Genomic DNA, 17,979 nt, shown 5'->3' on the forward strand with positions numbered 1-17,979 from the left:
CAGGAGACGCACAACTTCTTCCAACACACTCTTAAAGACCCCCTCCCATGAAAATCGTGTTTTTGGTGCTTTTCACATGTTCCTGTGGCATTTTTCTTGTGTTAGAGCACATATCAGCAGAAAAGGAAGTGCAGGTGAGGTGGCTGGGCGGGTGCAGAGCAGCGCAGTCTCCGCCCACCCTCCAGAGGCGCATTGGTAATGTGCATTGCTAATGAGCTGGTTTTAAAATGACCAAAAAGGGTCGTGGGAGTGGGACTTTAAAACATCAAATGTGTAGTTTTCACAGGTGTTTAATACAAAGCTCTTAAAGGGCCGGTGCACCCAAATAACCAGGAAACAAAATCATTCTCACCTTCCGCCTCCTTTTTCTATCTGACCAATCAGCTTCAGTCCCCTCGTTAGGGAAACACTATGGAGGCTTTGATCTGCTGTGACTTACTGACTGTTTTATGTCTATATACACTATATATACTATATATTTATACATATACATATAGTGTATATGTTGTATATGGGATGGCAGGTCAGAGCTTCTCTGGCTGTTTTACATGTAATATCAGATGACTGGTCAAACTGTTCTGCTGCTGCGCTCCGTTTATTTAGCCTGTTGGACCTTCTCCTGCCGTGATGAATGAGAGCTTGATTTACTTCCTGTGTGTGTGTCTGTGTGTGTGCGTGTGTGTGTGTGTGTGTGTGTGTGTGTGTGCATGTGTGTGTGTGTATGCTATGCATGTGTGTGTTGGCGTCAGTGTCAGCTTTTAGTTTGTGTTTATCCATGACACCGAGAGAGAGCATATGCATGTTATGTGTGCGTATGTTTGTGTAATTTTTGTAGGTATAAAAGTGTGTGTGTGTGTGTGTGTGTGTGTGTGTGTGTGTTGTGTATATGTTGAAGGTAAATGAGTGTGTTTGTTTGTGGAGTTTTTCTTCAGTCAGATCCTCTTTCATATAAATGAGACGACTGTTTCCTCGACTCCAGTGTCCTGAACACCTACACACACACACACACACACACAAACGGACACACACTCACACACACACACACACACACACACACATGCACACACACACACACACACACACGGACACACGGACACACACACACTACGGAAAAGTGTGTCCACATGTTTGAGAGAGCAACACATTGTCCACTGCAAACACTTAAGCAGCAAACAAAGAAAAACGTTCCCGTGTGTCTGTGTGTGTGTGTGTGTGTGTGTGTGTGTGTGTGTGTGTGTGTCTCAGTCAGTGTGTTTGTGTGTGTGTGTGTGTGTGTGTGTGTGTGTGTGTGTGTGTGTGTGTGTGTGTGTCTCAGTCAGTGTGTTTGTGTGTGTGTGTCTGTGTGTGTGTGTGTGTGTGTGTGTGTGTGTCGTGCAGGTGAATAATCAGATTTTTGTGGTTTAGTAATTTTTCTTCTTCTACACACAGGGCTTTGTGTGATTTCTTTATTTATTTTTTTCAACCTCTCTCTCTTTCATAACACTTAAATCAACATCCAGCTGAACGCACGCACGCACACACACACACACACACACACACACACACACACACACACACACACACACACACACACACACACACACACACACACACACACACACACACACACACACACACACACACACAGATATATATGTTATACAGGTTTAATTCATTCATGCTCCGACCTTCGTATCCCATCATTAGTGAACCATGTACGACGTGTGCAGGGTGGAATTGAAATATCAAACCAGAGCAGAAGAACACAGTTATTTCTACAGTGTTGTTTTAGTATTAATATTATTATTATATTATTATTATTAGTCTGAGTTTAATCCATTCACTGCGTCCAGGAGTCGGCCTGTCGATCCGCTCAGCTCCGCTCTAATAGCTTAAAAAGCCCCTGACATGTTTAATATCGTTTTTAGTCCATTTTCTTTCTCCAGGAAAAAAAAAAAAGTAAATGGTCACGGTGCGATGAAAAGGTTTCTCCAACTGGCAGCCGTCCACACAGCAGCTCGTTAGTCAACCCCCTCCCCACCCACCCACCCACTGAAGGCTTCTCCTACAGGCTCCTAAAGTGTGTTTTGGTTTCTTCTGCACAGAACGGACGAGTTCAAACATCAAAGTCTCAAACACTTCATTTACCGTTTCATACACAGTGTTGTGGGAAATTAGCCTCACTCCTGTGCTGGCGAGTGGTAGAAGCTGTAAAACTGAAATGTGGGATGGACAGTAATAATACTATACAATACATAGAGTATAAAGTAAATAAATACAAAATAGAATAAACAAGCAGCTCATAATGTATAATGTCTTAAACTTTGTCTATAACACAGTTAATATAGTTCACAGTGGAGGAAACTAGGAATAACATCAGCATACAGATGTGTTTATCAATATTCCACCATGTTAATACTTAACATAAACTCCAAATATATATCTTCAACTAGGGGGTTTTAATTGATTGTTAATAATAATAGTTTTTTCCTGTTATTTATTCATTCATATGTGTATTTTATATGCAACAATGCCTAATTCAATGCATAATGAGTCACAGTCCACATATTCTGCAGGGGGGGGGGGGGGGATTACGCTGTGCTTTTGCCACATAAATTGCTGAATTCCATGCAAAATGCACAGAGTAATCTGTAATCAATCTGCAGATGGTAGACGAGCAGACAGGCAAATTACTTTCCCTCTAAAGTCATTTTTATTCTCTTATTCTTATTCTCAAATTTGCGGGACTTGCATGATTGCATAATCCACCGCGTTTCCATTACAATAAAGTTACGTATCATTTTGCAGAAAGTTGAAAAATGTAGCATGTTTCCTTCACACACAGGAGAGAGCAGCCATTTTCCCCCTGTTGCCTTGGGAACATTGCGAAATTACACGATGTGAAACGTTATCGCCTCCTAAGAGAAGATAAACGAAACCGTGTCTGATCAATGGTTAAAAATCATTTATGCTTTACAATTAAAGTTTTTTAATTGTTTAAGTGATTTTTTTCCTTTTTCATCAAACCACATTGTTTTTCAGCTCCCACAGTTTTTACCAGTTCTTGCAGTTTTGCAAATTAACTCAATTTCATTGCATAAAATTGCAAAAATACAAGGGATGCGTGACAACTAGTGGTGCAGATCATTATCGGCCCGATATTGGCTGATAATTATCAGCAAATATACACATATAAGCCCGATAATGACATTACTGGAGCCATTTTCAGTCAGTTTGCAGCCAAAGTTGATTTGATGCAAATCAATGTTGATTTGATTTTTGATGAGTCATTACTGTCCTTGTTTTTGTTATGATTACAGTCGTGATGTCGATTATATTATTTGGTTAAGTCAGAGGCAGAAGAACTATAATGTTAAATTCATCTTTACTCTCTACATCTTCTTTAACCTCAGGTATCGGTTATTGGCATCAGCATCGGATAGCAGGAAGTTATCGGTATCAGTGTAAATAAAGAGTTATTGTACATCCCTAATAAAGGACATAGGAAAGACTGCAACAATCACAATGTTTTATTGTATCTCGTTGTCAGGTTTCTTCAGTTTATGAAGCTCTTTAAGTGTTTTTCAAATCAGTGTTAATTTTAAAGTTATCACACAATACGAAGCACAGCTGAGGATGATGGGAGTTTTTTTCTGCAGGTGTTGTACCTTTTTATTAGGTTAATCCTCTGTGGAGCATAAATCCTTAAAGTTTTAGGACTGATCTTAGTAAAATATGTTTGATGGTGTCACTCTGACTAATTTATTCTCCTCATATATAGTATATTGTATAATATAATATGAATCACAGGGCCCGTAACGCAGCAGCCATATTGGATTATGGCGCTGTATGACGTACTGTAGGAGGAGGTCGATTTGCCACCTGACAGCTCTGATCCACAGCAGATTTTGTGGTTGGGATCTCCGTTACGTTAGAGAGAGAAACTGTGAGTGGATAAATCAGCAGTTATTTAGTGTTTGGTCTGCGGCTCGGGGGCAGTTTGGATCTCCCCCCGTCCGTCCATCCATCCAGGTGTTACTGCAGCAGAGAGGGAAGGAGAAGAAGGATAGATTCCCGCCAAGCCAGCCGCTCCGACTGCCAGCTTCTTACTGGAAAACTCCCGACACCCACCCACCCACCCAAGATGCCAAAACCAACTGACCACAGATCAGTCCGACTACTTTATCCTCAGCCCCCGCCGCCGCCACCTCGCTGCTTCTGCTTCACTGATTAAAACTGATAGACCGCAGATCCGGGGAGCAGCGGGTCAGCGGCGTGTTGACTGACCCGACAGCAGCTGTGAGGGAGATGGAGAATATAAAGACGCTACCTGTGGATTTAAGTTAATAATGAACATGTTTCCACACTGTTTTTTTTATTATAAATGTGGATAAATGAATGAATGAAGTGTCCTAGGATTTCTGCCCCTGGCCGCGCACATGGAATTCCTCTCAGGAAAATTAGCAGTGTTGTTGTGGTCTTGGGCCGGTGGTTAAAGAAGCAAAATTTGTAACCAGAGAGTCGCTAATTTGATTTTTTTTTTTTTTTGTTAGACTGGCTGTGGAATATCTGGTGGGAATAGTCGAATGAGAAATGATCTGTGTGTGTGTGTGGGTGTATGTGTGTGCAGTTGCAGAGTGTCCATGAGCAAGGCATTTCACTCCTGCAGCCAACACAGTAAAAAAAAGTGAAGCACCAATCTTTTCCTGTGTTAAAGGTTAAAGGGATAGTTCAACATTTTGGCAAATTTGGCAGACAAAGTTGTTTTAGAGGTAAATACAGAGACTGCTTGATGAAAAAATGTCCCTGAAGGCAACGCACATCAGCGGTTTTGCATGAATTTCCCTCTAAAACAACTCTGTCTGGTAACGTTGTGTTATTATCTCATAGCGTGGTGAATGTGCAGGTCACAACTTGTCCACCAGAGCGTTGTGGAGTTGTTGGATTGTGTATTTGATGAGTTTGATGAGGGAAACCAAGAAATCCCATGAGCCTCCGTAGCGTAGCTCTGAGCAGCTCACGGCAATGGGCCAATTTGCCAAAATGTTGTATTATCCCTTTAAAAGTCAGCCAGTGCAGAGGCTGAATAAAGTTAAATTATATAATCTACAACTCTGTGACTGCAAGTAAACATTTATACATCTGAAATAACAACGTGTGACGTGTGTGTCTGTTTTATTTATACTCTCTCTCTCTCTTTCTCTCAGGTATGAGACTCTGTCCGTGGCCACAGAGGCAGAGAGTCGACAGGACCCAGACCTGCCGCTCAAGACCGGAGGCAAGAGGCTGATGGTGAGTCCTGAACACAGCGCCAACCTACGGCCACCTATGTTTAAGTTGAACACATAGAAAACAGAATAAACATTAAATATAGAAATTAATGATTAAAGTCAGTGACATAGAATCTATAAAATAATTTAAGGATCTTTTTTAAATGAAGCTTTTAAGAAATGAAATGAGTTATTGGTTGTGTATTGGTAAAGTGCAGTGAATGACAGAGATCAAGTTAAAGTTTGAAGGATGAATTATCTTTATAATCCCAGAGAGGCAGAAGCCAAATTAATCAGAAACAGTAGCATTTGTCTAAAACAAGTAAAACAATGATACACGACACGACACACCCATGAAAACAGAACCTCAAATAAATTCTACACAATATATATAAAAGGAATCCAGTACAATAGATACACACACATTCTTAAATAAACACAATAAATCAAACTTTTAGCATTGTTATTGTCAGCCATGTAAATGCTAATATAAACAAATTATATATTCCACAGGTGTCAAAAATATTTTAAACCCCAAAACTGACAGATCAATAAATCAATCAATAAATAAATAAGCAGATTCCTCGGAAACCGTTCTATACAACTGCACAATATATAACCAATAACAATTATTATGATAGATAATAAAATGACTAGATTTAATAAGAGTAGCAATATACAAAAAATGTGTGAACCTGAAAAACATAAACCAAAAAAACAAACATGATCCTGATCTTCAAACATCAATCATATTGATAATTATAATACATTTTATTTTATTTTTAATGCTTAGGTAAATTCTCCTCGGTCCATTCACACAGATGTTTTTGGATCTTTGTTCTGTTTAAAAACCTCAGTTTTCCTGCAGCAGCACGAAAGCTCTGATGTTCACAGAACACGTGACACATGTCTGACCTCAGCTCACACACTGGATAAACTCTTAATAACCTGTGTGTGTGTGTGTGTGTGTGTGTGTGTGTGTGTGTGTGTGTGTGTGTGTGTGTGTGTGTGTGTGTGTGTGTGTGTGTGCTCCTCCAGCCCGACTGGACCTTCGTCCTGGGCGAACAGGCCCTGGACCTGTCGGTTCCCTCCTTCTCCCACTCCTCCTCCTCCATCTTCATCCTGGGTGAGAGGAACCTCTACTGTCTCCGTGACAACGGTCAGATCCGCTTCATGAAGAAGCTGGAGTTCAACCCCAGCTGCTTCCTGCCCTACGCCTCAGGTAAGAACAAACAAAAACATCTCACCTTCACCTGCCCGTCCCGTGTCTCTAGCTCCGCTGCAGTTAGAGACTTAACACTGGTCAGAGGATCAGTAGGAACATTAGTAGGAACATTAGTAGGAACAGAGCGAACATCAAAGTGTGTTTCATTACTGAGGAGGAATAACGAATGAACAGAAACCTGCAGGAAATGAACTCATTATTCAGTAGAAATGATGTGTTTTTTCTCTAGATTAATGCTTTTAACCCTTTATAGACCTTCCATTGAAATACTGCTACCATTATTGGAGGGTATTAGGTATCCAAAAAACATTTCAAGGTCAGTGAATTAGATTAGATTAGAAAACTTTATTGATCCCAACAGGGAAACTGGTTCACCACCAGTGCAGACATACAGACATAGCATCACACTGCCACTGAAACATGATTAAAAGCAAATAAGACAAGATTAAAGTGTAAAAGAGCAATAATTTAAAAGAAAAAAAGTTAACATACGTAGTTTGTCACCCTTTGTAAGTAATATTTTTTCCATAAGGTGTATAACATATTAACAAACTGTGTTAAAAATACACAGAAAGGAACATTTAAAGAATAATCTCTTGTCGATGACAGATAAGACTACACAGATATACACAAGGTAACATGGTAGATGATAAATAACCTTATCCACCGCTCCATGGATTGATTTCTCACCGGCTTCGTTGGAAACAAATGCACATGGAGGAGAGGATGGTTAGAGACACAGAGGAGGAAACACCAGACCTGGAGAGTCCCTCTTTAAATATAAAAATGTGTAAAAGATGCAGCATTATTCGTAATTTAAGTACTTTGCTTAAACTTAAACAACTGATTTCATTTGAATATATATTATTTTGGGCTTTTATTTTGATAGGACAGGGTGAGAGACAGGAAATCAGAGGTGCAGCAAAGAGCCGTGAGTTGGATTTGAACCAGTTTGGAGTTTAAAGGTCATTATACAACAGCTAGTTCCGACCGGTCCCAACCGAGCAATTTGATTGGACAACGAGACATTCCATAGTGCTGATATACAGTATAACAGCACTGGGACTTTTCACAGACATGATCACTCCGCTGTTCAGCAGTGGACAGGAGCTAAGTCAGAGCTACGCTCCCCATACAGGAGCTGCCCCATCTCTCTGCTGCTGCTGCTGCTGCTGCTGCTGCTACAGTTATAAACGGACCTGAACATTAAAACCTGGACCTGACCTGGTCCGTCTAATTGGAGATAAATCTCTACTAAACCCGGCTGGGAAAAAATCGCCGCGGGGGCAACTACGTTTTTGACGGTGATGTGTTTTGATATTAGCGTTAGCTGTTGTTAGCCACGTAGCTCAGCTACTTAGCTTCAACTGTGTTTATATTGATTACATAGATGATAAACAAATGTAATACGGTATCGATAACGTCTCTGTATGTCTTCACGCTGGTCCTGTTGCTGCGGTGATAATCAGACACGGGCTCAGAACCAGAACCAGCACTGGAAGCAGCTCGGTGGAGAAGCTTGTAGCTAGTAGCAAGCTAGTATGAAATGTTTATGTGTTGCCTGGCAACAGCCTTGTCTCCCTTCCAGTTGCGGAACTATTTCTGTCGGCGGAGCCAAATAAATGATTAAATAAACACACAAATCATAATCTCTTGTAGTTTATTACTGTTCTAAAAATGCGCTCGTAGCACTGTTGTATAAAAGCAATATCACACTCGAGGTCGTGCTGTTGTACTGTATATCAGCACGGTGTGATTATCTGCGGCACTCGGCCTGCGGCCTCGTGCCTACGACCGAATCACAGCCGTGCTGATATACAGTACAACAGCACTCCCTCTCGTGTGATATTGCTTAATTATCCATTAGCATTTAGCATTCAGCAGTTAATCAGGAAACACCAGTGATAAAACTGCATGTGTGTGTGTGTGTGTGTGTGCGTGTGTAGCTACATGTGACTCAGACTCAGATTTATCCTGTTGCGACACTCATCTGAAAAAGTTGCAAGGCAGCGACACAGAACTCTCCATGCGTCGCTGCACCTGCCACAAGCAAACGTCTGAAAAGTGAGCGAACACAAAAAAATAAATAATAAAAACTGGACAGAAACAAAGCGCTGTGTGCCGTGGCCCCGCGCCACCAGGACCTGGACTCGAACAGGAAGCTGCGTTTGGCAGAACATGATGGAACAAAGTGGAGCAGCAGCAGCAGCAGCAGCAGCTCTGCTACACACATTAAAACACACACGGTGAACACACTGCAGGACGATCTGTAGCACATAAACACATGGTGCAGGATGGATACAGTCCATAACAGAGGCAGACATGTAAATGTATATGATGATCTATATATACAGTAAGACTGTGCAGCTCCATATGTGGAGATTCTTAGGTTTAGGTGAAGACTAAAACCCTTTTTTATTATCTAAAGGCATTTCAGTTCAAACTGCAAAACTAAGAGGGAAATAAAAAGCTTCTGCAGTGGCTTCACTCCCATTTGTTTGAGACTTTTAACTGGGCAGTTTGAAATCATTTTAATACCAAGGCTAAACGGTTTTGTAAATTACAAGCAGTTCATGTGGTTGTAATGAATATGCAGGATGTTCTGTGTAATCCCACTGTGTTGCAGAGTGTAATGGGCTCCAGACTTGATTGTGCAATAGGTTTGTTTTAATGTGTATGTGTGTTGCATTGATCTCACTCTGGCTGCATCTTCATCTTCATCACCGTCATCATTGCTTCTCCTGTTGTTGGAGTTGTAGAGGAAGCAGCGTTGGGCAAATCAGATTCAAATTTCTAATGCTTCTAGTGTTCAATATTCACATTTATTTTCTTTCTTATTACGTCCCTCGTCCACTAAAGGGCATTCCAACCAAATTTGTTATGTAACATTTGCAACAGATTTAACTTTTACCAACTCAATATATAACTTCCAGAAGAGAAATTTAAATATTATAAGTAGTGGTGCAACGGATCACAGTTGATCCGTGATTGGCACGCAAGTGGTCTGTGGATCGATTGATAAAAAAAACCAGAAGGTGTGCATGTAGTGTGTTAACACGGAGGCCACCGCCCCAGCCGGATAAACGCCGGGCAATTAAAAAAACTCTGCTTGTATATTTGAAGCTGCAGCTCTACGTCGCACAACAACAACAGAATAGTTAGTTTTATCAACATATTTACTTCCACAAACGTCACGACGCACAACGTTTGAGTAATGTAACGTGTTATAATTTCTAAAATACTAATAGATACAGTACTTTCCGGACTATAAGCCGCTACTTTTCTCGCCCGCCCCGGTCTCCCAGCTCTCGTTTCTGCTGCACCGCAACACAAACGCGCTCCATAACCCGTAATCTTTTGTTCATGACAGTTAAGACTACACAAACGCACACACCGTAACATCGTATATGTTATGTAACGTTATCCACCGCTCCATTTATTGATTTTTCGCCGGCTTTGTTGTAAACAAATGCATATGGGCGAGAGGAGCGTAACCAGAACAGAGGTCAAGCGAGCGGACTTGCACAGTTCCCTACTGTCTTTCTGTGTAAATGTCTTATTTTACAACATGAAAACCTGCGGCTTATATTCAAGTGCGGCCTTTATATGTATTTTCTTTTACAATTTAGCTGGTGCGGCTAATACAGGTGCGCTCCATTGTCCGGAAAGTATGGTAATACTTAGTTGAGTTGTGTTGTGTTGGAAAAAGTAAAGCCCAGGTAACTACATATGTTATCATTGCCGGTCCTCTTCCCCCTCTCACACACACTTAAGAATAGATTAACTACAGTAATAATACAACTAATAACTTTTAAAATAAAGTAATGAAAACAGAAACACGATGAGTAATTTTCCCAATACTGAGAGGAAGGAGGCAGGAAGTGAGAGGAGTGTAACACACCGGTCTTCTGGTCACCTTCAGCGAGAGGTTCAACACTCGGCTTTGTTCCTCGACACCGTGTCATTATTCAATAATCAGCGATTTAGCGATTTGCTTTGGTTTCCAGTTGCAGCTTGATTGTGCTCATTTAGAACCAGGAGACGTGAAATCAAACACAAAACCTGCACCAAGACTCGTCAAATTGTTCTAATTTTAGGAGCTGATGATGATGATGTCGTTTCATACTGAAGTAAAAAATGACTTTTAAAACTTCAGATGCAGGTTTTATCTTTATTATCTTGATCAACACGTATGTTTTGATGAATCTGTGCGATTAGAAACAGAGGAGAGGAGAAAAGCGGCAGCAAAAGCTTCAGTGTTTGTTAGAAACTCTGTGTAAAAAGGAGGAAAACTGTCACGGTTATGATTCTTATCATCACAGGCAACACTTATTATTCACCTACTGTACAGTTGGATAAACAGCAGAATAAAAAAACCTTTTCCTGAGCAGCGAGCGATAAACATCAAGATGTTTTCTGTCTGTTTCAGTTTATCCAACATTCGAGCGTAGAGGCGTTACACTTGATGTAAAATACACCAGAGAGCTGACGGATGGATGGAAAGAGAAACTAAGGAGAGGAGGATGTGAGGAGAGTTAAAAAATAGACCGGTGGATGGATCCAGAGAAAAAAAAAAGAGAGAAAGGAGGAGATTGATGGAGGGATCGTAAAAAAAAGGGCCAAGAGCTCTCCACAGATATCTGTTTTCAATTTGAGAATTAAAATATCTCGGCTTTTCAAAGTGCCCGCCACTATCTGTTCCAGACTTTATTTAGATTATTTTAAATTGCTCTTGGAAATTGGCTATAAATTCAATCCGTGATGTGCCAGCGCAACAAAAGCAGCTTTTTTTCTTTCTTTCTTTTTTCTTTTTTTTCTTTTTTTATTGGGACATGATTCCTGTCAACAATCAAAACCACATAAAACTTCCCACATGGTTGAAAGTCAAGACGAACTCTGGGGATCCTCCTGCTGCTGCTGCTGCTGCTGCTGTTTTTCCCGCCATCGTCCTTTATCCATCTGTCCGTTGTCCGTTCGTGCTTCAGATTACAGTGACAAGGCCGTCGTTTAGTGACAGTCGTCGTATCGTCATCGAAGGCGCGAAGCCAGAGAGACGCGGTGGATTTGAGCTGAACCCTGAGAGCTGAGAGAGGACGGACGGCAGAGATTCTCCTGAGTGTTTCCTCCTCCTCCTCCTCCTCCTCCTCCTTCTGGCCTCGAGCCTCGCAGCTGCCTCGGCTGGATCTCTGCCTTCTCTGCTCCTCCGTCTGCTTCCCTCACTCCCTCCCTCCCTCCCTCGATCCGTCCATCCAGTCCAGTCTTCTCTTTTTCTCTCTTTTCTCAAATAACTTTATTGGCTCGACTGCTCGTCCCGAACACTCCGCTCCACTCCAAGTTCATCTCTCTCTTCAAAAAAAACCACAGAAAAGATGTGAAATCGCTTCCTTTAGACATAAAATTATATGATCCCGTCTTCTAGAAACATGACAGACGACTGACGGGTTCGTTCAGATCACGGCCGCTCTGAGTGATGCGTGTGTTTATCATGTTTCCTCTGTTTGCTTTTCTTTTCTCCTCCGATTCGTCACTCGTCTCCACAGAACAGTTTAATGATCGTTGTTTTGGTTTTTTTGTAATGATAAATTTACAACCAGTCTAGAGCAACAACACGCTGCAGGAGGAGAAGGAGGAGGAGGGGGAGGAGGAGGAGGAGGATGAATCTGTCAAGAGCCAGTAAACATTTCCAAAAGGACTCGGACGACAGATCTCACTCTGCTAAATCATTTGCACGCTGCGTGGAGTACGGTGGCCCTGAGGGCTCAACACACACTGCAGCCTCCAACAGGAAACACATGCAAATAAATAAATTCAGACCTGGGGAATGATGCACCTGCAGGAAACGTATCATTTCTCCTTTTCAAGAACCTACTCCCAGTGTGTTGTACTGTACGACTGGATTTGCAGCACGTTTGTTGCTTATTTGCAGGTTTTTTCTGCATGAAGATGTTTTCTGAATTTGCACCATGTTGAGCTCTCTGGGACAAAAAAGAGTGGATTATAATCCAAGTGCAGTGGAAATATCAGATAATCTGTATTTATATGGCATTTTTCATAACAATATTACAAAGTGTTTTACAAAAAGAAGGAAATGAGGAGGAGAGACTAAAAGATACACAGAAAATTAACCAAATAAGACACAATAACATGTCAAACAGACATAAAATGTTGAATATCGTTCAAACTGGAGACAGTGGAGAGAGTTAGAAAGGAGAGGAAGAAGAGAAAGGTGAAGAGGCAAAAAAGCAGAAGAAAGGGAAAGGGAAAGGATGGAAGTGAAGAAGGAGCGGAGCTGCAGTAACGTTCTGGGGAATGATGAACCTGCAGGAAACATATCTTTTTTTTTCTTTTTTAGGAAGTAACTCCCAGTGTGTTGTACTGTACGACTGGATTTGCAGCACGTTTTCTGAATTTGCACTCTGGGACAAAAAAAGAGTGAATTATAATCCAAGTGCGGTGGAAATATCAGATAATCTGTATTTAATATGGCATTTTTCATAACAATATTACAAAGTGTTTTACAGAAAGAGGAGGAGAGGACAAAATATACACAGAAAATTAACAAAATAAGACACAATAACTTGTCAAACAGACTTAAAATGTTGAAATATGTTCAAACTGGAAACAATGGAGAGAGTTAGAAAGGAGAGGAAGAAGAGAAAGGTGAAGAGGCAAAAAATACAGAAGAAAAAGAAAGGGAAAGGATGGAAGTAAAGAAGGAGCGGAGCTACTGTAACATTTTGGGACGATGCGTTTGAGGCAAAATGTAAATTGGAGCTTTTTTTCTTTTTCTTTATAAGGAGTTTGTAATTATAAAGCTGATGCTGAGATAGAAGGTGTGTGTTGTCTTTGATGTGGCAGCGACACACACTCTGTCATTTTGACCCCTGTGCTTCTACTGTACTGCACCTCCCTGCTGACCTGCTCTTATACTATATTATGACTGCCCCAGTGTGTGTGTGTGTGTGTGAGAGGCGTGTTTGTGTTGCGTGTGGCCGTCACCTCAGATCTCACTAGGTGGCAGCTGCTGCTCCATAGGTGGGATCAACTGGACACGTGTGAAACATAAGTAGTAAAACATAAGTGCTATTTATATTTAATGTTTTCTAAGCCTTGAGTAACAGTGTGTGTGTGTGTGTGTGTGTGTGTGTAACCCCAGCGTGTCTTGAAATTAAGGATCTAGATGACAAAAATCTGGATACAAACCAGATGTGGGATGTAAAAAGACGTCATTTTTCTGACAGATGTGTGAATGGGCGTTTATACCAAAGTACAAGTGGAGAGTAAAGTTAAGTTGTAGATGTTAAAACTCATGCGTGTGTTGAACTCAGAAAGAAATTCCTTGTGCTTATTATTAATATCTTTAGGGCCAATGTGGGATTTTAAATCTGGACTTCCTGAATGTGTGAAATTCTGGGCTGATACAGATACAGATGTTTAAAATAACAGTTTGGCGGATGGTCGATGTCTTTTTCTTTGTTATTTATTACTCTTTTTTGTGTAAAGGAAATAACATCTTCTTTACTCCCCAAAAAACAACATTTTCGCTCACAAATTGAATGTGCATGTGTATTTTCCGGTGACCAATGACAGTCAATGAGGCAAATATTGGCCAATACTGACGCATTAGTGCTTTCTTAGATTTAAGGATCAAACACACATTTTTGTGCAATAATCCCTTAAATATGGTTCAAGACACACAAATATATCTTGGTTGGAGAATCAACAATTTACTGTTAAACAATAAATAACATTTGTTATTCCAAATGTCCTCATTACGACGGAGTATTAGGGGCACATTGACAAATAAAAAAAATCACAAACTTCGAAAATAAAGCCGTAAATTTACGACTTTATTGTGGTAATGTTATGACTTTTCTCTCGTAGGAAATGTACAACTTTATTCTTGTAAATTTACGACTTTATTCTCGTAAATGTATGACTTTATTCTCAAGACTGTGTTTTTTTTTTTTTTCTCAATGTGGCCCTAATACTCCGTCGTACCTCATTGCTGCTCTGCAGTAAACTCTGAAAAGTGTCAATAAAATAAATAAAAATCAACAGTGTTGGCCACGTTACTTTAAAAAAGTAATTAGTTATAATTGCTAGTTACTTTCCCCAAAGAGTAACTGAGTTAATAACTGAATTATTACATTATAAAAGTAACTAATTACCAGGAAAAGTAAGTATTGTAACCATAACCCTAACCTCCCGTTTATCTGGAACTAACCAACCACAGGCGATGCGGAGGAATACCGGGTGAGTTAGTTTCTTCCAGATAAACGGCTGTTTTCCGACTAGTAGATGGATGGACTGAAAGAAAAAAGTGTATATAACATACAACAGTCAAGTAACAGCACATTTTATTGTGAGTAACGGTAATGGCGTCATAACGGGGGAAACAGTAACTTTTTTGATCACTCGCCGTTATTCCCATCACTGAAAATCAATAGGAAAAAGGATGTTTGTCGTTTAACTGATCCATCGATCTGATTGGTTACACACACTGGTGTATTCACGTATTTAAAGATTCTTCCTCTAACTATTAATCTCATCTTTCGTTCTTTCTTTCTTCTCTAGTGACCGATGGCACCACCAACATGTTGATAGGCAACCACACCAACATGCTGCTGGTCTACCAGGATGTGACTCTGAGGTGGGCGGCCCAGCTGCCCTCGGTGCCCGTGGCCGTTCGCGTCGCCAACTTCCAGTACGTAACAACACAACAACACACACACACACACACACACACAGGAGGGCAGGTACTGAATGCTACTGTCTTTATCAGCCTGTGAAATCCAGTGTGTAAGTTTTTTTCACAGGAAATTACCCGACAATGTCTTCCAGCTGGCCAATCAGAGCGGAGCAAGGGGGCGGGGCCAAATGATAATGGCCAATAAATCGCCTTTTTTTTCACCAAACAACTCCAATCAAACCGCAATTAGACACAATTACAACGCAAAACACAAACAACAAGGCTGCTGAAAAATGATGTGGTTTCTCTACTATGTGTGTGTCTGTATGTGTGTGTGTGTGTGTGTGTGTGTGTGTTTTAGATGCAGCAGATAGTGTGTGTCTGGATGGCTGTTTGGTTTAGTTTGAGGCTGTGTTGTTTTAAAGCACTTGATAGTCATCATGTTGTTCAGTGTGTTGGCAGCAGGACGCAGCACAGACACACACACACTAATAATACACACACAGACACACACACTGATACACACCGGTACTGAGTCCAGCAGCTCTCTCTCTCTCTCTCTGTGTGTGTGTGACTGTGTGTGATTTACGGCGCTGCTCTGAGAGTCTTTGCTTTGATATTCTTCAGGCAGTATTGAATTTTATTACTTAATTCTGCGAAGCACGAACTAAATGAGTCAGAGCGTCTTCGGTTTCTGATCCGTCCTCAACAGATCGACGTCCTGGGCTGAAAAACAGACCATAGTTTAAAATCAAAACCTGACCAACACAAATGGAAAGTCCCCCCCTAAAAATATGTTTATATTTCTTTTATATTTATTATTTTGTCCTAATCATAATCTGAATCATACTCCATTACAAATACTGCTTTCTTTTTTTTTTTTTTTACTGCTATTGCTATCTGCTATTTATTATCTGTCCTATACAGATCATTTCTTTTCCCCTCTGTGGGACAAATAAAGGATTATCTCATCTTACCTTATCTTATCTTATCTTATTTTATCTGGTGTTTGGTTTATTATAATGTTATCAATATCACGTTATTCCACATATTATTACTAATATCTGCTGTTAGTTAGAGACTGGAAACTAGGGATGGACCGAATCCTGTTTAAAGATTCGTCCGAATCCAAAACCAAATACCGAATGGCGAATCCTGCTCCCGTCATCGGCCCATGCAGTAAACACGTTATAAATGCAGTAAACATCATCACACAGTTTTAATCTGACTATAAAAAAAACAATGGGCAATAACATTTAAGCATCAAGTCCTTCAGGATACTTTAGTATTTTTTCTCATTCAAAACAAAAATGAAAAAAAAAGTGAAATTATTTCCACAGAGCAGAGAAAACATATGCCTGTAAATACTATTGTATTTGTTAGCTACTTATGCCATGTTTACATCAAACCCTGTGTTAAGATAACAGCTGCTTCAGGCCGTCGAGTGGTGCACCCAATGTGTTGAGGTTACAGTCATCGCTGCAGGCAGCCCCGGTTCGAATCTCGCATCGGGCGGCCCTTTCTGCATGTCATTCTACTTCTCTCTGCCTCCCCCATTTCCTGTCTCTCTCAACTGCACTATCTAATAAAGACATGAAAAGCCAAAACATGTACTTACAGTAACAGCTGTTTGTTGGTTTAAAATGACCAATGCTAATTCCCATTAGCCAGTCTATGATGTTTTCCATTATATGTTAGCATTAAGCTAGTCGACTTTATACAGTATTTACATTTAGTTTGTGATAATGACAGTGATTCTGGATGTGCTGAGATTGATTTGAACTGTGTCGTTCACGGAGGGCAGAATATTGTTCATAAACCTTCCCGTAATCGTTAGCGGCTGCGGTGTCATTACGTCGACATCGTGCGTAGGGTTCGGTTTCTGGATTCACTACATCCCTACAAGAAACACTTCCTGTCGTGTTGTGAGTTTTTGCAGCTCATGTGTTGAAAAACTGAACTTTACTTTTTACTGTAAGTAATATGGTTGATTTGTAGCTTGTTTGTGTGTTTTCTGAAGTTTCAGAGTGAGTTGAGCCTTCAGGGCCACCGTAAAAAAGTCACACACTGAATTCATACATCAGTTTTTTTCTTTTTTAATTCCTTCCCCAAACTTCTCGGACACATTTCTTTCTATCATGTCTTAGGTTTTTCATTAAGTCCATCTCAGTGCGACTGTGTTTACTTTCCCATTACACCATAAATCCCCTAAATGACGATAATAGCTGTAATATGGAGTCAGTGTCTGTTTGTCCGCTCCTATTTATGATCAACACTTTTTCTCTGCGTGTGTGTGTTAGTGAAAGTGAGAGCTACGGTTGTGTGTGTGTGTGTGTGTGTGTGTGTGTGTGTGTGTTGCTGCCACACATCTGCAACCAGTTAAACACACACACACGTACAGTTAAAATGCGTTATTGCATCACTCAGAATTTTCTTGTGCTCTCCTTGTTTCCATAACGACGTCATGTCACAAACCAACACTGAACCTTGCATCCTCCTCTTCCTCCTTCTCCTCTTCCTTCTCTTCCTCTTCCTCCTCCTCCCTTTGCTTCTTCTTCCTCCTTCTCCTCTTCCTCCTCCCTCCTCCTCCTCCCTCTTCTCTCCTCCTCTCCTCTTCTTCCCTCCTCCTCCTTCTCTTCCTCTTCTTCTCTCCCTCTCCTCCTCCTCCCTCTTCCTTCTCCTCTTCCTCCTCCTCCTCTTCTTCCTCCTCCTCCCTCTCCTCTTCCTCATTCTCTTCCTCCTTCTCCTCCTCCTCCTCCTCCTCTTCCTCTTCCTCCTTCTCCTTCTCCTCCTCCTCCTCCTCCTCCTTCTCC

General features: G+C 40.8%; 1 protein-coding gene across 1 annotated transcript in view; it reads left to right on the top strand.

Annotated features, from left to right (window-relative positions):
- Positions 1–17,979, top strand: part of bbs9 (Bardet-Biedl syndrome 9) — a gene marked incomplete at both ends in the record, with an annotated part of 251,222 nt that overhangs the window by 21,239 nt on the left and 212,004 nt on the right. The window contains 3 exons of the mRNA XM_083990340.1: positions 5,187–5,271; positions 6,288–6,471; positions 15,052–15,181. Of these exons, the coding sequence (XP_083846466.1) occupies positions 5,187–5,271; positions 6,288–6,471; positions 15,052–15,181 (399 nt within the window). The remainder of the gene's footprint in view (positions 1–5,186; positions 5,272–6,287; positions 6,472–15,051; positions 15,182–17,979) is intronic.

Source organism: Trachurus trachurus (assembly GCF_905171665.1).
Source record: "Trachurus trachurus genome assembly, chromosome: 16".
NCBI classification, from domain to species: domain Eukaryota; kingdom Metazoa; phylum Chordata; class Actinopteri; order Carangiformes; family Carangidae; genus Trachurus; species Trachurus trachurus.